The sequence below is a fragment of the Eupeodes corollae genome, chromosome 3, assembly GCF_945859685.1.
Source record: "Eupeodes corollae chromosome 3, idEupCoro1.1, whole genome shotgun sequence".
Taxonomy (NCBI): Eukaryota; Metazoa; Arthropoda; class Insecta; order Diptera; family Syrphidae; genus Eupeodes; species Eupeodes corollae.
In genome coordinates this window covers 82,440,083-82,462,056 of record NC_079149.1, presented here as the reverse complement: position 1 = coordinate 82,462,056, position 21,974 = coordinate 82,440,083, and the positions used below count along the sequence as shown (strand labels likewise).

The following is a 21,974-nucleotide window of genomic DNA, read 5'->3' as shown; positions in this document are numbered from 1 at the left end:
CATACGTAACTGCGCCCACATTCAACTAAATAGTTTCTTTATCATGCATGTATTAGTGCATTACAGTCGAATGATTCTTTAAAGTGTGACGAGGTTAGTAGGATACTTCCAGACGCGCAGAATAATATATCCTTCTGATAAGTTTGTTTTCATGATTCAATTTGCTACTTTTTAAACGTCAAATGTATTTATGAACTGAAAGGCGGTGGCAAATATTATTTGTATTTTATAACAAAACATATTTTGTAATTTTTTTTAATTTTTTCAGATTATTATATACTGGTTAAATCGTTTCACTTGATCGTTCCGTGTGCATCCGAATTAATTTTTCCATTTGAAAATCGGATTCTGACTGTCAGAAATGGGAATGTTAAGAGTAAAACAACGCTGTCGCCGACGCTATCGAATGCTATTAATCAGACTGCGAATATAAATGTATACAATAAAGAGCAACATAAACAACACTGCAACGGAAAAGCAGCCACAGGAGCAGCAGTATCAGGAGGAAAAGGATTCAATGATGATCCTAATCGGAGCAAATCGTCATTCGAATAGGCTCCTCTACTCACAGCCTGCCTAACATATCTTGGCATTTACCTGCTCTTGATATTGAGCTCCATCAATCAGTTGATGGGTGCCCAAAAAGTAGCTTAAGAAAATATTTGAGAGGTAAAATGACGATTTGAATCGATTTGAAACCCACGAACTGACTGATTGAGTCTGAAATTTTCAGCACTATGTTACGCTTTACGATGCCTTCGAGAGTTTCTATTCGCCCGATTTGCAGTGTCACTCAAGTGTCGCATAATCAAGGACTACTTGGGATTCGCTGCTGCCGAGAGTCCCTGTGCCGAACAGTCTGAACAGTCTCAATTAATGGTGACCTAAAAACAGGCAAACCATGTACAAAAATTTTGATTATTGTCGAAGGTGTTTTTAGTATGGAGGGTTGGAGGGCCTGAGGTTATTGCATTGACGAAAAAATACAAAGCTTATTTGTATTTGGTTGAGGCGCATAGTGTGGGAGCGCTGGGACCAAATGGTCACGGTATTGTCGACCATTCTAATGATATTGTAATGCGAACATTTAAAAAGTGCTTTGGCAGTGCTGGCGGTTAAATTGCTGAAACGAAGAAATTAATTGATTGTATCCGTGTGAATAGCCATGTCCACTACTATGCCAATTCAATGTCTTCACCAATAGCATAACAAATCTTAACTCCAATGAAAATGATCATGGGACTAGATGGTTCGGACATTGGTCGTAGAAAAATTGAACAACTAGCTCGCAATGCACGATATTTCCGACGACGATTGACCCAAATTGGTGTCATTACCTATGGTCATGAAAATTCTCCTGTTGTACTGATGCTCGTCTAACTTTTCTCCAAAAATGGAGCTGTAGTTCGTACACTTACTTTCCGTAAGGTAGCTGTTGTTGGAGTTCGGCTTTCTGCCACTCGAATTATTGAAAAGTTAACATCCATCAAAAATGGCAGTGTTAAAAAGCGTTTTGGCAACCGAAAGGAAATTGAAAAAAGAAAAAATATTTGTTTCAATATTCGCTTAATTACAGGTTTATTCGGTCTTTTCAATTCAAATGCACATATCAGTGCCAATTCGTAAAAATCCATATCCAAAAATTTGGATTGACTTATGAAATCTCTTTCAAAAAAACAAAAAATATATTTTATATACATATAATTTTCTATTCCGACAAAATATCTACTCTTTTCTTTCATAAGCAAAAGAATAGGAAACATTTGAAACTATTTTGTGTCGTGTATATGAGATAGAAAAAGTAAATAAATGTTTCCTGTGTATTGGTTTGTCTGCTATGTCTGCTATTACACGATGAATCTAGATGCATGCGACTTCTTCGAATTCTTCTTTGTGATCATATCCTGTTTTTCAAGTGCTATTAAACGTTTAAACTACATTCATGAATCTTCTAGATTCATCGTGTAATAGCAGACTTTCTTTCGTTGATTACTTTTGGAGTTGCTTATGTGCGCGATCTTTGGGCAACTAACGATCAAACTATTTGATTTCGAAAACTTTGCATGTGCTCGTCAGCCTTATAGCTATCATTGGTTTTCATTATAAAAACCAACCATTGGAATTTGTTTTGGCAGATCGTTTATAGCTATCATTCAAAATGTCTAGTCATTGAAAAAAAATGTCCTGATTGAAATTCACCGAAAAATGTTTAAAGCTGTGTTATAGGCTTTTCACACCAAACCCAAAACCGGGTTTTTGGCAGAAAATTTGAAAATCTTTCACACCGAACATTACCCGTGTTTTGTTGGGAAATCTATCCATAGTAAAGTAGGATTTTACACGAATAACAAAAACAATATCCATAGTGAGAATAACACCGATAAAAGTTAGAGTAGAATCTCACTATGGATAGGTTTTTGGCATTTATACGAGCCTCGAATGGATCTTATGTGATTTCGTTCTCAAATGTTGCTATGATTGATATTGCATTTGTATCTCGATGGCTGTGTTCGTTGAGTAGTTCTGCATTTTGAATCATGTGTGTTTTCCATTGCGGAAAAACGAATCTTTTACTGTTGATATTATTTAGTTTTGTTAGTGAAAACTAGGACTAGCTGGGCTTATTTTGCAAGAAAAAACAATAGAAAAGATATTTATGTTTTGCTATGTTTCCAAAAAAGTTTATCTCAGTTTAGAATAGATAAATCTCAACTCGATTCAGGTATATAAAGAATTGAGACGAGCTTCAAGCTCGCTTCAACACCACATGTTAATGTAGTAGTCTACGAACAAACCCAGTTTTTGAAGTTTTTTATTATTATTTTGACAGATCTTCTTTTAGTTGTACCAATTTTTAAATACAAAAATCTGGCCACTGCGGATCGTTTTGTTGGGAATTCCTCACTTTACTATATATGAAATGCGAAAAAAACGCACGTATTTACACGTTTTCATTTGACATTTAAATTTGTTTAACACCGGCTGTCAAACTTTGTATTGATGAAAAAAAAACCATTTCAGAATGAGCCGCAGAACTTTCGATATACTCTGCAATGAACTAAAGGATCTGGAAATGCAAGACACAAACTTTAGCCTTCTGTAGGTACTAATCAAGTTGATTTTCAGGAAGGTAAAGATTTATACGAGCCCCGAAAGAACGAATGGGATCCCGTTGTTGAGTGGTTTAACAATCGTTTCTATACAAATACACAAAAAACTCCAAGTATATCACCACTCACCGTCTCCGATGCGGATAAAATGAAAATATCCAAGTACTTCCTTTCACACAGTGAAGATGTTCAATATGGCATGTATTCTCTCAAGATTCAACGATTCCCACATTGTGGAATGTTTTTGCGCAAATTTTCCTAGCTCGCTGCGACTAAGCCTCCACCAGAGATTTCCTTACATACTTATTCAGCTCCACAAATGAACTTATCGCCTTTCTCATATCTCCCAAACCCTTGTATTTGAACTGAGTTACCGGAAATTCTTTCTTCAGGTAGTATGCGAAAGCGTCGAGCATATTTGTGGTGACGAGTTGGAAGACGCGTCCCTTGGAAACGTCATTACGAACTATGAGCAAGTCTTCCTCGTCGTCACGCCAGTAGCCATCATAGTGAATTCCGGTTCCTCGATTAGCAAAGAGCGTTTGAAACTCCGGAGGAGCGTAAAAGAACTGCCAGTTCCGCAAATAGTCACCGGGACTTTTATTCTCGACGTTGGAAAATGTTCCATATTTTGTAAATAAAAAACAAAAAGCAATAATTCTTATTTTGTAAGGAAATTGTATAAATAATATTACTTACTACAACCAAATTTATTTCAAAATGAAATTTTGTTTGGACAGCAGCCATCAGCTGTTTTGTTTACATTAATTTGAGCGTTGAATTTTTCGAAAGGTTTGTTTGCTTAGTTTAACTTTGAATTGTTACTTGTTTTCGAGAGGTTTTATATAAATCTTGTGGTTTACCAAATGTACGGGATAATTTGAGTCTTCGATGTAGGTTTTCGGCCAAAGCCGATATTTTCGCGAAAACCGAAATTTGTGTTTTATGTGAAAAGCCTATAATAGGCTTAATACCGACAATTTATTTCTTTAAACAACCTTTCTATTTCAACTGTCATAAGGCGAGATTAAGCTAAGTAAATTTAGAATAAATCTCAAAGTGCTTCCACAGACACGAATTTATTTCGTACCTTGTCTTGTGTTCTTAAATGCCACAAGTTTTTTTATTGTAATTATGCAAACATTAAATTCGAGTGATTACCCTGTATGGTACTCTCATTTATGTCCCATGTAAACCTTGAACTTTGTTCAAGTTTCTTTCTCATCTAGATGCTCGTTTTGTTTGAACAATTTCCCCTCTATGTTATCGAAATTCAACCTATCGATAACAAATACCTGCTGTGAAATGCGTTGAGGCATATGACACTTGTACATACCGCGAGACAAAAGTAGTACCGTTTATTTAGTTAAACAATTTCAAGTAAATTTTTATTAAATAATACAAAATTACTAATCCTCTAACTTAATTTCACCATAAAACTAGCATTTATAAAACCTAATCTAATAAATTATGTGCGAAATTCCATTGAAATTAAAAGTGTAGCCGTACACACTATAGCGTCATTTCTCATTTCTTTCTCAGCTGTTTCCCGCCACTCATGTATTTTCGTGAGAAATTCTTGGATTTCATTGTGTGTTCTGCTTGCTCTAGTGGGACGTTTTGTTAACCCGGCGGTGTGGATATCTTCGATTTTTCCTCTTAAAAAGTAAAAAAATAAAATACAAATATATTCTAAAACTACGCCCTAAAACTAAGAAGTTTCTTTTAAACAATTAAAAGTGCGATACGCAAATAAATACAACTATTTATTTAGTAAGTTTGCGTCGAAAACTGAAAAATTCACAGCAGCTGATTCTTCAGGAATATTTTATTCCGATTTGATTGGGTTTTTTTTTTATATATTTTTGCAAAAGCAAAAGGTACATTTTGTGTGTTTCTGTGTATAAATTGTGTTATGAATTGAATTTAGAATATATGCCCATAAACGTTGTGAACAAAATTATTTAAAATAAGGATCATAAAACAATAAAAACATTTCACTCTAAGAAATGTACTATTAGAAATAAGAATAAATAAAAGAAAAAGAAAAACACGTGAGAAACAAAGCCAGATGTGAATTATCCTCGACCGCCGCCCTACTTTGGTGAAAGTGTACATTTTAATATAAAAAAGGAATAATTTTTAACTATTAACTAAAACAAAAGCTAAAGAGACATCATGTCCTCCGTGGTAATAAAGTCGGAAGAAATAATTGTGGATACCAACGAATATAATAGCGACGACCTGGATGAAGATCTAAAGTAAGTAAATTAAATTTTGTGGGTATTTACTCGTATTCTATCTCTGTGACTGTGACGACGAAGACGAAGTTGCGATTGTTTTGTTTCAATAAAAATACCTTTCTACAAAATTAAATTTAGCTTCTGAAAAGGTTCTACTTAGTCTCCTATTTTGTTTGTCGTATTGAGTTCCATTCTACTATTCATTGGACTCTCATATTGATTTTTTCGCTTTTTAGGTATCAAATAGGAGAACCTGGATAGACAAAAAAAGTTGAGATTTAGATTGAGATGGGTGATGGGTGATGGAGAGCGGCGCGGCGGAGCTATATTTTATTTTTCTTCTGTGTTTCTTTGCATTTTTGCAATCACCAGATTCACACCTTTGGTGTATTGTATTTTTTGGATTTTCATTGAGTTGCCGCCCGCTACTTATTTGATTCAGCTGAAAGTCTTTTTTTCACGGAACGCCATTCTGAGTCACATTTGCAAGGTGGCTGGCGTTTGGCGTAGATATTTTTTTTTCTTTCTTTCTTTTCATTAAGGGTTACATTAGGTTTGTGCAGTTTTTACTTTCTTACTCTTTGTATCTATTGTTTTGTTGCTTGTTCCTTTTCTTTTATAGATTCGTTGTAACTAGTAGATATTTGTATGTATCTGGCGTGCTGAATGAATGGCAATCCTCTATTGATTTTAGTAAACATGGATGTATTCAAGCGTAACTATGATGAGAACATCTACATACGACATACGAATGTATGAAAACTATTTACTCTATTTAGGCTCCACACCTTTTTAAAATATTACTTACTTTTCACTGACTTCTCTATTTTTTATTTAGTATTTGTAATTTTAATGTGTATAGCTAGGATAAATATAAAAGATAATGAGTTAAAAATAATATTTATTTTTATTTCTGGCGTCGGGTGTATTGTGTAGGGTTTAGGGTAGGTAGGTATACCTACGCAGGGAATTTTCTATTTTCAATAAATTTACAATTGGGTTTAATTTTTTACTTGGCTTGCAAATGGTAGGGTAGTTCTTTGACCTTGCTATGTGTTTCTACAAAAAGAGACGACTAAGAGTTTGAATTGCATTCCACAAAATCACCATCAACCCTCGGAAGACAAACATAAATAAACAACATTCCAATTCAGCAATTATAGTAAATCATATGTTTTTCTTTGAATATACAAATATGAACTAAAAAATGACGCGATATGTTAGGTTGGTGGGAGTCGGTATTAATTTAGAAGTATGATATGTTATTTGGTTTTTTAGCTAATCACAAGAAGATTAAAGGGTAACAATACGAGTAGCCGTACATTGATATAATTATTATTGTAGATAAATAATTGTATTTATTTCAGGACTTTAATTAATAAATTTTGTTTTAAAGATTAAAATGAAAATAAAACATTACATTTACAAAATCTTTGTAGCTTGGATTTGCCGTCTGCCGATTGGTATACTGTTTATGAATTTAGCAAACAATTTTTAAATTTAAATAAGAAATATTTTTAAAGAAAAATAAAATGAATCACTAATGATTTACTTGAAATATTAGAAGCTAGCATTTAATATTCTATCTCTATAACTTAGAGCTGTTTTACAAAAAAGTAATAGCTTTTCTGACAATTCGTTCAGTATATTCCGAACTTGTTCCATTGAAATCGTATCTTTACCAAAGAAATGTCGCCTTGTTTCACGAAGAATCGGACATCTACCCATAAAATGAAATATGTCTTCTTTTTCTGCTTTGTTACATGTATTGCATATATTATTGGGAAGGTCATCTCGGTGTGGCCTATAGCTAAGCGGAAGAAGATCTACCCTCGCCCTTAGCATCATTGACATGGATTCTACGCCTAGTTCGTCTCTGAAGTAGTTTGCATGTTGAATGTTATAGTTGAGTGTTCTGTACACCGATCAGTAAAAGGATCCTCTTGCTTCACTTTCATACTCATTCCTGCAGTTTATATCTGTGTTGTAAATGGTCTCGTAGAGTCTTTGTTTCCAGTTATTGGGAGGCTCTTGGTCTAGGCTTAGATCGAAATTATACAAACGTGCATGATCGAGCCACTGATCATACCATAAAACTTTTCTGCTCACTGTTATCATCATGATCTTCTTCGGAAGTTGACCTTTATAATGTAATTAGACTGTTTTAATGTAGGTATAACGGTGATAATCCAGTTTCCAGGTTCAACGCATAGTTTGGTGTGTTCGATGGTAGACTTTATTAATATGTGCGATTAAAGAAATTAGAAATTTTCAACATTTGACAAAATGTAAAACAAGAACTTGATAGGTAATGAGGAAGTTTTGTTTATAATATTTCAAATGAATTTCTAAATTTATTACTATTAAAGTAAAGACAAATTAAAATATTTGGGTTCATTGCCTACCTTTAACGGGTGTTTTGTTTTAGGCGTATGGTTTTCAATCTGAAAATAAATTTTTGAGTTGGTCGTTTTGATAGTTGTCACTCGATTTATGCTATGTTTGGTTTGCCATTTTTTAGTAAATATAGTTACTCCTGAAACAATCAATTTGTTGAAGTAATCTGTCGGTAGCATTGCTCGTGCGATTTAACACAACTGAACTACTTTTTTATTGGCTTTTGTGAAATTCCTCGTCTACGCAAATAAGCCCGAGATGATTTGCTCATTGAAAGAGAAAATTCGATACGTTATTGCACATTACTTACTTACTTAAGGTGGCGCTACAGTCCTGTGTGAACTATGGCTTCACCCAACAAACTTCTCCATCTAGCTCGGTCCCTCCAGTTTCGCGCTTCAAGTTGGGTTAGGTCACTTTCCACTTGTGTGCGCCACTTGATGCGCTCTACGTGACCCAGCCATCTTAGTCGTTGGACTTTAACTCTTCTTGCTAAGTCTACGTCGCTGTACAGCCCGTACAGCTCGTCGTTCCATCTTCTCCTCCACTCCCCTCGATGCATACGGAACCGTATATCACATGAAGAACTTTTCTCTCGAACCGACCCAAGGTGCTTTCATCTGCTTTTGTCATAGTCCATGCTTCTGCTCCGTATAGCAGGACGGGGATGATGAGGGTTATAGCGACACTATGGACCCTCGAGAGCGGACTTTACCACTCAATTGCTTTCTTAGCCCAAAGAAACAACTGTTTGCAAGAGCTATTCTGCGTTTAATCGCAGGTTTTCTGCGTTTACAGCGGAGCCTAGGCAGACGAAGTTCTTGATGGTGACGTTTTGACCAAGACGTCGGTGTTGTATGTCCTTTCTTGACGACAGCATGTACTTTGTTTTGCAATCATTAACTGTTAAACCAATTTTTGTTACCTCTGCCTCAATACCGATTATGTCAATGTCATCACCATATGCTAGTAATTTGACAAAGTTTTGAAAGATAGTGAATCTAGTGGACGTGTGAGCTCTGCACTATTCTTTCAAGTACGATGCTAAAAAAATGTCATGACAGCGCATCACCTTGTCTAAAACCTTTTTTGACATCGAAAGGTTCTGTTAAGTTGTTTCCAGCCTTTATGGAGCAGCGTGAATTCTCCATGGTCATCCTGCATAAACGGACGATTTTGGCAGGGATGCCAAAACTAGACATGGCTCTATGCAGCTCGTCGATTTGGTGTTCTTGGGTTTTTTTTCTAGGATCTGCCGTAATGTGAATATTTGTTTGACTGTGGATTTTCCTGGACTAAAACCACACTGTTAAGCACCTATCAGGTTGTTGACGATGGGCTTCAGACGTTCACACATTAGCAGAGAAGATTTTATAGGCGAAGTTCGCCTATCGTGTTCGAAAATTTGGACTATCTCTCTTCTTAACATCATTTACTTATATTTAATACCTAAGTACCCTTTAGACTTACATTTAAAATATTGTTTACAACAAAAACTTATTAAGTATTTACAGTAAAATCTTATTTAATAAGTTACTGAGTGAAGGACCGCTAAAGGAAAGAAAGCTTAGGTGATTTCTGAAAAATTAAATTCACAAAAGACAATCGTTTTATGTAAGCTATCATAGGTTCAATCATATCTTTAAGGATTAAAGATATTTTATAATATAAAGTGAGTAGGTACCTAGGTATTAAAGAGTTTTGCAAATTTGTATCCTTAATTTTGGTAGGCCAACAGAAATTAAACTCAACATTTACACACAACTTGGCTAAGTTAGTAGACAACGAAAGACAATTGATGAAACAAATTTCAAGTTGAGATCGTAACAACAAAAAAAGTAAACAAAGAATGTTTACATGAAGTTAAGTCTTCTTTTGTCGATTGCTTATGCCTAAAAGGGTGGCCGAAATATGAGCGACTTATGTTAAAAACGTAGAACTCATTAATGTACAGTGTATCATTTTCATATTCGTACCCCTTCAATAAAAATTTTGAATGTTTTCCTCATCCAAAATGGCTTCAAATACAAAAATAATAACAATATGATATATCTTATAGATAACTTCTATATTTGGTACAATTCATTTTTCTTTAAAAATTTAAAGAAAAGAAAAAACTACAAACTACAGCAATACTGGGTCAATTTCGTAAACGTACCCAGTTTTAATCAGTCAACAAATTTGGCTTTAATATTTTTTTGCCATAACCTTTGGAAGTATTTACAGCTAACAGTCGTCTTGGCATTGACTTTACCAATTTTTCAGTTGTTTCCGAAGTTATTCGTGTCTATTCATAGAGAATTTTCTCCATAATGTCGTTTTTGTTCTTAATGTTGCATTTGCGGATTCTGCGGTCCAGTTCGTCCCATAAATCCCTTACTGCAATCAAAGAGAAGCAACATTCGGGTTGCATTCGCCTTATCTTTTGGGTCGTTATCCTGATAAAAAGTAAATCTGTTTTCTAGACCCATTTGCGCAGCATTATCTTATAAATTCGTCTTCAGGACATCGATTTAGATCTAATTCCTTCAATTATGTGCAGTTTCCCAACTCCAGCTGCTGAAAAAATAACACACAATTAGCTTCCCACCACCATGTTTAACGGTTCCTCGAGTGTTTTGCGGAAGGTATTCAGTATTGGGCTTACCCAAACAAACCAAACCATTTGTCTGCCATCCGATCCATAAATATTGAACTTTGACTCATCTGTGAAAATAACAGTTTTCCAGAATTCAAAGTGTTTTGTTTGATATTCTTTGGCGAATAGAGCCGTTTAAGTCTGTTGACATGGCTAAAAAATGGTTTTTTGGGCGATACTCTTCCGTTGAAACCATGTTCCCGTATGCAATTCCCCAACGTTTCAGTGAAAAATTATTTTCCAGGGATTGGTGAAGATTCTGTACCAATTTTGGTGCACTTATCTTTGGATTTTAATTATCCTCTTGCCATGCGTGTTGAAAATACTTCTTGTCGTATTGCGAGGCGAGTTTTTAATCCTTTTTTCCTTCATAAACCGGTTAACAATACTTTAAACCGCTGATTTAGCTCGATCAACTAAAGATAAAATCTGTTTATATGATTTACCTTCTTGGTGGTATTTTACAATGAGGTCTTGAAGTTTCACTTGCTTCTCCTTTGTTGTTAAATTCTGAGACAAATTGTATAAAACGCTTTTACAAGTTCTAAATAACTTTAGAATACTTTAAATAATAGCACATGAATTGACAAAACGCATTTGATTAAAAATGCAGGAAAAATTAAAGCTGCTTGGCAACTTAGAACGAAGCGCACGAATACGAAATTGATCTTGTTTTGCAGTAGTTTTTATCACTTTAGCATTTACTTAGTAAATAATTTTTATTAACTAAGAAAATTTGATAAAATATACCAACCCTTGGTTTCCTAGTGGTTTCATGACGATAACTAAGTGTTCTGTAAAAATGTAATTGACACCTTCGGCAGGAAAAAAACGTTAAAATTCTACGCGATGTTTTGTTGGACCTTCCCAATTGAAAAGAAAGACCATTTGGAAAGTGCCCGTACAGATTCCAAGTTTTGATACTTTACTGAATAACATATATCGAAAAACACATCTTCCATAACGAACAAATCTCCGTTCCTCGAAACAGGCTACTGGCCTAAAAACATTTTTTCATTTCGAGTGTTTGCTTTTTGTGACCAATTTTTATTTTACCCACATTTCTATCTAGTACGTTGCACTGATGTCAGATCCTTGTATTTTTGAAAGATCCTATTTCTGTAAAGGTTTCTTAATTTTGTATATCAATTGTATTGTATTTTTGTATTACCATAACTAAATTCCCACATTTTTTTATTGTAACTGCATTGTTTATTTAAACATTTCTATTTTTCTTAGCTTAACGTTTGAAGACACTGGAGGCGAAATTTACCAACAACGAGTTACTTATACAAAATCAATTCAACACAACCATGAATCTTCTCATGGACTGGCATCTTCAACAACTGTTGTAACCTCCCAACATCATCGTAACGATATGAACTCAAGTGCTGGCAGCACTGAGCAAAATAACGCAGGATCTAAAAGTTCTGCACCAAAAAATATCTTAGAAAGTGAAAAGCGCATACGAAGGGAAATTGCAAATAGCAATGAAAGAAGGCGCATGCAGAGCATAAACGCTGGATTTCAAAACTTGAGAGCATTGCTACCCAGACATGAAGGAGAAAAACTTAGTAAAGTAAGTTCATATTGAAACATTTTTACAAACAGTTAACTTTACAAATTATTGATTTATCATCCATCGAATTTGTAATAATCAGGGTCTTTAATTTATTATTAGTCAAATAATCACAATGTCCTAACAGACTGACAGAACTGAATAAATTAAATGAATACAATTTAATATATTTCTTAAGGTTAATTAAATTTTGTAAAATCATTGTTCTAAGTCAAAATTCTTATGAAATATTAAGAGTGAAATAAACGAGCTTAGGTTTGTCCTTGTTCGTTTACAATATTGATGAACTTGGGTAATATCAGTCAGTTTATAATGTACTTACATTGGACATACAGTTACTCACAAAATGATAGAAATAAGTCATATTAAAATACTTATAGTTGTAAGATGTAAACGATAACACTAATTTAATTGACTGCAATGTTTTGTTGCTGTTAAAATTGGGCTAGGAAATCATGTGTTAACTATGGTATCAATAGTATCAAGGAAGCAAAGAAGTTGAGTAAAAACAAACACGCAAATGTATAACACTCAGGTTTGTTATATTAATGAATTTAGTTAATTATTTAACACATCTTTTGTATAATATGGTTAGAAAAGGTAAAAGCTCTTCTTTTGGAAAAACTCAAAAGGAAATTGCAGAATTGTTAAGTATTCCAAAAAAGAAAATAGAATTCGGGGGTCAGAAAACGAAAATCGAAAAGAATTCAGCCCGAGTTTCTTAAAAACCATGAAAACATCTTAAAGAAAATGGTCAGAAAAAAATGTTGATGAAATTGGATCTTAAGCAACATATTTTTTTTGGAAGAATTGAATAAAATTAGTTTTTCAACAACACAAAGCTTGGTTTATTCAATGTAAAAAATGGAAATCCAACGAAGTGAAGGGATTTTATAAAAATCCAAGGAATAAATGATGAAAGGAAACGCTTTTACTTTTAATTACAAAATACTTTTAATTGAATATAAAATAATAGAGAGAAGTCTAGAACAATCCAAAAGCGAGAAGCGCCAAAAAGGGAATGAAACAATTCAAAATGTAAGAATACTAAATGGTGTGTTTAGATAAAAGAGATACAAGGCATGTTCAGATAATAGATACAGAACTGAATTTTAAGGTTGATTTGCAGTTCATAATTTCAACACCCTTTCTTGAACAAAAATCTATAATTTAAACAATTCCAAAATTATTTTTACAAAAATTAAATTTGTTACCACATAATGGTTTCGTTAAGGAGTCTGCGACCATTTGCTCCGTTGGAGTGTACTGCACAACGATGTTCTCATTTTCAATGTGATCTCGAAGAAAATGGTGACGAATGTCGATGTGTTTTGTGCGCGGACGAAATCCAGCTGTTGATGCAAGATCCACTGCGCCTTTGTTGTCACAGAATATAAGAGTCGGTTAAGATATAATTGATGAATCGATTTCAGCTGCCAAGCTTCGAACCCAAAGCACTTCTTGACAAGCTGCTGATAGTGTCATTTATTCGGCTTCGGTTGTCGACAACGCCACAGTCCTGCCGCCTTGCATTTTCAATATGTAGCCACTAACTGAACGCCTATCATCAACTTCGTTTGCCCAATCTGCATCGCTATATGCCAATAACTCGGAGTCATCATTTTTGGAGAATTCGATTTTAGCATTGATTGTGCCCTTTAAATAACGCATGATCCTTTTTACAGCCTTCCAATGTGCCTGACCTGGATTCGACAAATATTTACTTACAACACCCACTGCGTGAGCTATGTCTGGCCTCGTTGCTTGTGAAGCATAAAGAAGACTTCCCACTGCTTCTCTATATGGGATATCTTGCATCTTAACACTTTCTTCTTCATTTTTCGGAGATATGTCTGAAGTTAATTTTTGATTAGAATCCAAAGGAGTCGTCACTGGATTGCAATCGGTCATTTTAAGCTTTTCGATAACTGCAGTCAAGTAATCGGATTGGTCTATCCAAAATTTTCCTCTAACTCGATCCCTCGTAATCCTCATACCCAAGCATAATGAAATTTCGCCGAGATCTTTCATCTTGAATGCTGCCCATCAGCTTATCCTTGGTATGCTTCATTTGATTGATATCGTCAGCGAGAATTAATAGGTCATCAACATAGACCGCAACTATTTGAATATTTTTACTTGATGTGTTGATATAAACACATTGATCTGTACGCGTCTGCATATAACCTATAGACTTAAGAACGGAGTCTATCTTCTTGTTCCAGGATCTGCTACCTTGTTTGAGACCATACATTGCCTTGTTCAACCTGCAAACTTTATTTTTCTGAGATTCTACGACGAAAGATTCAGGCTTCTTGATGTAGAGATCCTCATCTAAATCCCCGTGTAGAAATGCATTCTTTACATCCATCTGGTGAACGTGGAAATCATATCTAACAGAAAGAGCAAATAATAATCTGATTGTGTTATTTCTTACCGCAGGCGCATAAGTTTCTTGGAAATCAATGCCTTCGACTTGTCCACATCCTTTCGCTACCAACCTAGCCTTGAACTTCTTAACTTGTTTGTCATCTCCGGGTTTGGTTTTAAATACCCATTTTGCGTTGAGTATCTTTCTATTCGGCGGAGGATCTACCAAGGTCAATGTATTATTTTCAAGCATTGCGTCATACTCATCTTGCATAGCTGTCTTCCAACATGACGCATTCGGTCCACTTAGAGCATCTTCAACGGAGATAGGATCGACACGATCATTTGTCACAGTAAAATAAGTGATGTAATCGGGAAATGTCCTGGGTTTTTGTGGTCTTCTTGATCGCCTCTGTGGATTTTCTTCTTCTGCTGGTTCGCTTATTTCGACTATGGTTCGGTCTTGATCATCACTGTCTTCTTCAGGCGAACTGTCCCTATCTTGCTTCAAATCATCTGTACTGGCTGGTTCGATAATGTCATCTGGTACTATCATCTCACTGTTCACAGTCTGTACACACCAACACCTTCTTCGTAATGAAGCTCCACCTACTTGTCCGTTTTGTAAGGCTCCCATCGACATCATTCATATTTTGAACAACTGCCCAGCTAGAGCAACTAATACAAACGCTACACCAAATTTTTCCGTCTACGAAGCCCTATAACACCCTAGTCAAGAAAATATTCAAAATATGCATAATTTATTCATTAAATTAAAAATTGACATTTAACTTTATCATAACTAACTTTTAAGTTTACCTCAGAGCAGGAAGTTTTGTAACTTGTGGTATTGGTTTCGATCCCTGTACTGCCTTTTGCGAGGAATCGACAAATTAATTTTAATTTAATTTTAAAAATTACTTAGTAGTAATTTTCCTTATTTTTTTCTTTTCATACAACCAAAGGAAAGGTTTTGTTTCATTTTAATTGTTTCTTAAAAGTTTTAGAATAAATAACTATTTAAAATAAAAAGAAAAACATGTCTTGTACGTGTTTTCTTCTTCGATTTAATGTTTAAGTCAGGAAAGAAATTTAGACCGATAAGTTTGTGAGTAACTGTAGGTAGAAACATTTTTTAAATTGTTTTCATAAAAGAAATTGCTTTGATGAAATTATTTGCTAAAAACAAAACTTAAACATTATTTTTCTTTTTAGGCTGCCATTCTCCAACAAACTTCCCAGTACATATGCGATCTGGAAAATCAGAAGACTCAACTCCTAGCCCAGAACAGTCAATTGAAACGTACGCTTGGCCAACATGAATTGTCTCTCAGTGGATATGGAAGTGGTAATGGTCCATCTAACACCGAAGAAGGTTGCAGTGCTATTAAAAAACGTAAGCTTACTGATAATGTAATATCGCTGCAACAGATTTCTGATTCCTCTGACGAAGGTCTTGGATCAGTCTCGCCGGAGCCAACTACACTTCTCCAGACTGGTACTAACCCATCAAGTGCAGTACCTTTAGGTTTGGCAAAGGCGGCACATGGAAACGCCTACATAACGCATAGTGCAAAAGAGTTGCTTGAATTGAAGAAACAATTAGAAAAGGAACGCCGATTTCGGGCAGTAATAGAAGAAGAACTTCGTTTGATTAAAAGACAATTATATAACGACAATTTTATCACAAGAGAGGTCATCGAGCATACAGACAATGTCCATGAGGAAAACGGTACGATCTCGTACGTAGCACTGAATGAAAAAAATGAACCATCAGAAGTTGTGGTATGCTCTTCAATTGAAGAAGTAAACGACGATTGCACCGAAATCATAAGTGATGAAAATATCCACGAAGAAATTATTGTGGCACATGAAGAAGACATTAAGTACGACACTTCTGCATTGCAGCCAATACTGCAAGCGGCAATCAAAGCTCAACCAAAAGTCGAAGTTGAACGAATCAATGAGACTGTTATGAAAATCAACACCACAGAGAGAGATCTCCAGCCATCTCAGAAAAAAGGCAGTGGAAATTCTATTGGATTAACACGATCGCGGCAAAACCTTGAGACGATAGTTGAGGCCATTCGACATCTAGAAGGTGACCATCTGTTCGGTGAAAGCGCTGCACATCAAAAAAAAGCACAAAAATCACAAGAATCTCCTTTGGCATTGACTACTAAACAATTAGTATCTACTGTATCTTCTGCTGTTCAGCCACACCACCAACAACAACAGCAGCGCAAAACAATTGCCGAATTAAGTCCGTTCCTACAGATAAAGAATCCAAAAATGGGGTCAACTAACATCGTAACTATCGTAAGAGGAGGACGATCAATTTCATTAACTCCAAGCTGTGGAGGAGATAACTCCTTGTCGATATCAAGCGTGACAAATCCATCCACCCAGAATATCAGTACAGCAAATAACATGCCTTCTAGTAATAACAGCAGCAATAGTAATGCTAATAGTACGAGCAACATTATCCCAGCGAATAGTGCTGTCATACCAACGGCAATAGTCAAAGTTCAACCAACTTTGCCGACAGCCACATCATCTCTACCCATTGCTACACCCCCATCACATATCACAATAACAACAGCATCACTTAAACAATGTCGACCGGGTGTCATAGTTGCAAAGCAAATATCTTGATTGCATTGCAGTAGTAGGAGTCATATGAATAAAAACAGTATGATGAGTACCACCACTAATAAAGATACTAGAAGTAAAGCTGGAGTTAGCAATAATATTAGTAATATAAATAAATATAAAAATAAAAATATTAGAGATAATATATCAAGCAAAATCCACAGTTATAATAAAGTCAGTGATGTAAAAACTACAACTACAACTACGCATGCAAACAAAATCAATGGCAACGCTACACGTGAATGTAAAGTTATTAATAAAAGTTATGATTATGATACTACTTATACAAAAAGTAAGGAACATCAACCTGTCGACGGAGGGGATGGTGATGACTTTAATGTTGAAGGCAGCAGCAGCGGCGGCGGAAACAATATAATCAAGCTTATTCCTTCTCCGCCAATAAGTATATCTTCAAATACTAATAACTATAATTTTACTCTATCAACCAGCAACATAGCATCATTTAGATCGTCCTTCATTTCAAATTCGTCGACATCCAAATCGCAACAACATCAACAGTATATACAACTCAATAGTAACAATAAATCAAAGAAGTCACATCAATTCCCGATTCCATTAAAACTTTGAAGATCCAGACAAAATAAATAAATAAATTAAAAAAATAAAAATAAAATAAAATAAACGCAGAAGGGTTTTTTACGTATTCTATAAATATTATATTTATTTTAAGAATTGTAAAATGATTCAATCTTTAAAAAACAAAAACTCACATTTAAGAGGTATACAAAAATTAAATAAAGTTTAAACAAATTTGTTTTTGTTGAGAAGTACAAACTATTTTTCTTTCTATCAATATTTTTGGATTGAATTAATTTGAATGTGTTGGTACCATATTAGGACAATTATTAATTGGGTTAATACAACAAACCGTACCACTCCCTCGAATTAAATGTTTACGAAAAGTATAATATTTGTTGCCATTCTGGAAATAAGCCCATGTGAACAATTTATTGTAAAAATTAGTTTCAATTGGAGCTATCAAACCTACTGTCAAAATTTAGCTAATGTATTGCTAATAGTATGCATGTAATAGTAACTTAGGGAACAAAGCTCTCGTTATGAAAACTGCTACAAATAATAGCAGCTTATATTTATCTACTTTCTAGGAATATGCCTTGAAAGATAAACAAAAAGCTTTTGATTTTTTGTAGTTAATTATACTCCTGTCCTTTTAAATAAAGGATAATTGGATTTGACAGCGAGTTATGGCCTGCATACACAGGATCAATTATCGATTTTTAACTAACAGCTCTATTACGGTTGTCAATTATCAATACGCTAGTTGACATTTTTCAATGAAATTGATGAATTGGTATTATCGTTGTCAGCAATGAAACTTTTTGATAAACTGAACGCTCTTCAGAAATTAGATCTATTGTGAATGATTAAAATTGACAGTCTTGGTATTATGGTTGTCAAAAAATTTGTTAATTATCAAATTATCAGTCAATCACAAATTCCTTGTTGATAAAATATTTTACGGACCGCGAAAGCCAAAAGCATGTCTACTATTGAACTATTTTTCGCTGAAAATGAAATTGAAGAAGAAAATACTTTGGAGCAAGCAAATATTCGAAGAAAACTAAGCGATGCTTCAAATCCGATGGATTTAGCTGAACATATGTATGTAGATAAAAGATCTTTTTTAGTTACATTACAAAATCTGATTTGGCTCACTTTTAGATTCATTCAAAACTTTCGAAAGAAGCCTTCCTTAATGTATTTTTAGTTATGAACGACGAGTTAAAACCAACGAAAAGACAACAATCCATCCCAAACATACTAAAATTTGCAGCTGTTATTGGTCCGAATAAAGATTCACAATAGATTTTTGATCTTTGTTCACAATGGATCAAAAAATGATCAACTCGCGTTCATAATACCAATTTATCAATTAATTGACAAAATGTTTCAATTGTCAATTAATTGATCTTTGACAACCGTAATAAGGCTGTAAGATTCTGTATCTCTTTAAAAAAAGGACTTTCATTTTTATTTTTATAAATTACTATGTGCAAACCTTGCTTTATGCATTTTAAAGATTAGACTAAGGTAACACAAAGCTACAAGTACTAGTAATACAAGTGAAACATATACATAATATTAAAAATGTAGCAAGATTTCTTTCTACAACTAAATAAAATCAACAATTTTAAAGATAATTCAAAACTTGTAGAAATGAGAAGGTGTATTTAAATAAACAAAAATTTAAACTGGATCGAATAATATTATTAAGTCGAACCGCATTAAGTTTTGTTTTGTAAATCAATCAGGATTAGAGTGGTGCCTTTAAGTCTTCATTTTAAGCTGAGTGTCTACATGCGTAGTAAAATATCTGTTTTCTACAACTGTTTTTTTTGTGTGTTAGTATTACAAGTGCCTAAAAGCACTATTGGCTAGGCGCCACAGACTATTCAATATTTTATACAATAATTTAATTAAGAGCTGATGCTTGTTTGTTTAAAATTCAATTCTATAGTTGGTGCACAAGGGATTACATTCCTGTATTTATTGCTGTTTATCAGCTTCGGGATCCCTTTCCCTGTATTTCGACGGTAATTTTTCATATTTTTACTTGCGACATATAGGAAATATATGGCAAGTATTGCATTCGAAAAAATTCGAACTAGAGATTGTAATTAAACATGACATTTCAACGGTAGAAAAGTCGAAAAAAGGGGGCCTTCCGATTCCGTCCGTCTGTCTTTCTTTCGTCGCCTTTAAAATTTGGAAATTAAGGTTTTGAACAGATTCTTGTTGACATTTCTTTAAGAATACTGATAACAGTATTCCATATACAATTTTTTGTTGATTTTTTTTTTAAATTTTTACTAACAGTTATAATTTTAATTGGTCTTCTCTTAAAATAAAGAAAATGTTTTTGTATTGCTCCAGAAGGGTACTTCATTGAACTGTTATTTCGTTTTAAGTTTCCTCAAAAACCAAGGAATTGATTTCAAAAATGATTTTTTCTGCACAAGCTCATATCGAAAATGTTATTGTTTTTTTTTAATTTGATTTAAAAAAATATATTAAATTTTATTTTCGAAATTCAATATATAGTAAATAAATAAATTGGGTGGCGCAACAGTCCATTGAGAACTAGGGCCTAGTGACTTACAACTCTCAACCATTCCCGTGTGCGAGTAATGTTGTCAGGAATGGAACTGTAGGTCCCAGCATTTTTTCATGACAAGAGTTACTCTTGGAGAATTTGTCAATTCTTCGCAAGAGGCAGTACCCGTGAAAAGACTTTAGATGGCATAGGCAGGGATCGAACCCAAGACCTCTGGCATGACAGTCCAACGCAGTAACCATCATGCCCCAGGTACTATATATTTAATATATAGTATTTGGTCTTTATATTCCACAAAGCCGGCAGAGTTGCAAACAGGTTGACATTTTCTAAAATAATACCCTTATTATGGTTGGTGAATCGAAAGTTCGAAGTGAGGTATTTTCATTAGAAAACTAACACATTCGACATACCATGGTTGGCCAACTTTATAATTCGAGTTCGAAATTCAGTGCTACCATACAAAAACAAATAATAGGCATAAATAAACGTCAATCATGAAATTCCAATAAAACTGTAGGGTTCATTAATTGATAATTTTAATATTTAATTAAAATGAAAAATAAACCAAAATGGTAAGCAACATAGATTCGTTTTTTTTTGAGAAAATGAAAATTACAGAAAAAAAATTAAGAATGCTTCGACTGCGTAAGAATATTCGAGACAACTCTTCTTTCTTGGAACTCCCTATTCATCTCTATGTACAACAAATATTTTGTACCTACCGGAAGTTCTTTAAATTCTAATTAATTCCTTAAGTTACAGATCATATTTTCGGCTGAATAAGGAAATGTTTGTATTCGTATTAAACAAGTTGGAAGGCCAATTTAAAAATACAAGTACCTCCTTAAACCCTGCTATACTAAAATTAGCTTCTGCCCTAAGATTTTTTTGCTAGTGGGAGTTATCAGAGCAGCATATAAAAGATTTTCACTAAGGCCTGTATTAAAAGAAGTTGTATGTGCATTGAAAACAAATTATGTCCAGCCTGGATCAGTCTCAACATGTCATCCATAGAGAAACAAGATACACGAAATAATATTTTTAACGGCCAGGTTACCAGGAGTAATAGAATGTGTTGACGGAACCCATATAGGAATCGTTGCTCCGATTGAGTTGCGACATCAGTATCTTAGCAGAAAATGATATTACAGTTTAAACGAAATGAGTTTTTTCCCCGAGAGAAGCTTTCGGTTTTTAAGGCGTGTGACCATAAAATGTATATTCGTTATGTTGACAATAGATATTCTGGATCAACCCATGATACCTTTTTATGGAATTCCAGTAATCTTAAGTCAGTTCTTGAAACGTGGTACCAAACAGGAGAACATTCAATGTTCCTTGGTAGTATAAATATCTTTATTTAGTCGTTCAATAGTTATTCTTTTCCAGTTGAGGGTTGTAGCAAATTGGTACCAATATTCTATTGATTTTTTTTAAGAACCAAACTCGTCAACACCCCTCGCTGCATTCGGGTTCGATTCCATCAGTTCGACTAACTTTTCGTACTGATTTTTATAAGTTCTCTTGCAGCTGAATAAATATACATTGATTCATGTTATTTTATAAAAGAAATGTAATATGTATATGAACTTACATTGTTTTATTTTCCGACATTTCTTTTACATAAGATTCGACCATTTCTCACACAATATAAACGTTCTACAAATAATAACACGAATGACGCTAAATCAACGAACATTCTATTGCGACAATAGAGTGCCATACATCTTCGACATAACATGACATGTATGACATTTAAGGCGAATCATAATTTCTCAATTCGCCAACGGTAATACAAATTTCTCACACTCACACGTGTATTCAATCGACTCGCCTATGGTAATAGGGGTATAAATGTTCTTTTAACCTCTTCAAATTTCAAAAT

General features: G+C 34.1%; 1 protein-coding gene across 2 annotated transcripts; it reads left to right on the top strand.

Annotated features, from left to right (window-relative positions):
• Positions 1-4,491: 4,491 nt before the first annotated feature.
• Positions 4,492-17,787, top strand: LOC129949587 (uncharacterized). 2 transcript variants are annotated; one of them, XM_056061143.1, is made up of 4 exons: positions 4,492-5,371; positions 11,628-11,967; positions 15,553-15,733; positions 15,791-17,787. In XM_056061143.1, the coding sequence occupies exons 1-4, from the start codon at positions 5,289-5,291 to the stop codon at positions 16,990-16,992; spliced, it is 1,806 nt and encodes a 601-aa protein (XP_055917118.1). In that variant the 5' UTR covers positions 4,492-5,288; the 3' UTR covers positions 16,993-17,787. The 2 variants fall into 2 exon arrangements, with proteins under 2 accessions (XP_055917118.1, XP_055917117.1); XM_056061142.1 differs by having other exon boundaries at positions 4,493-5,371; positions 15,553-17,787.
• Positions 17,788-21,974: the final 4,187 nt, after the last annotated feature.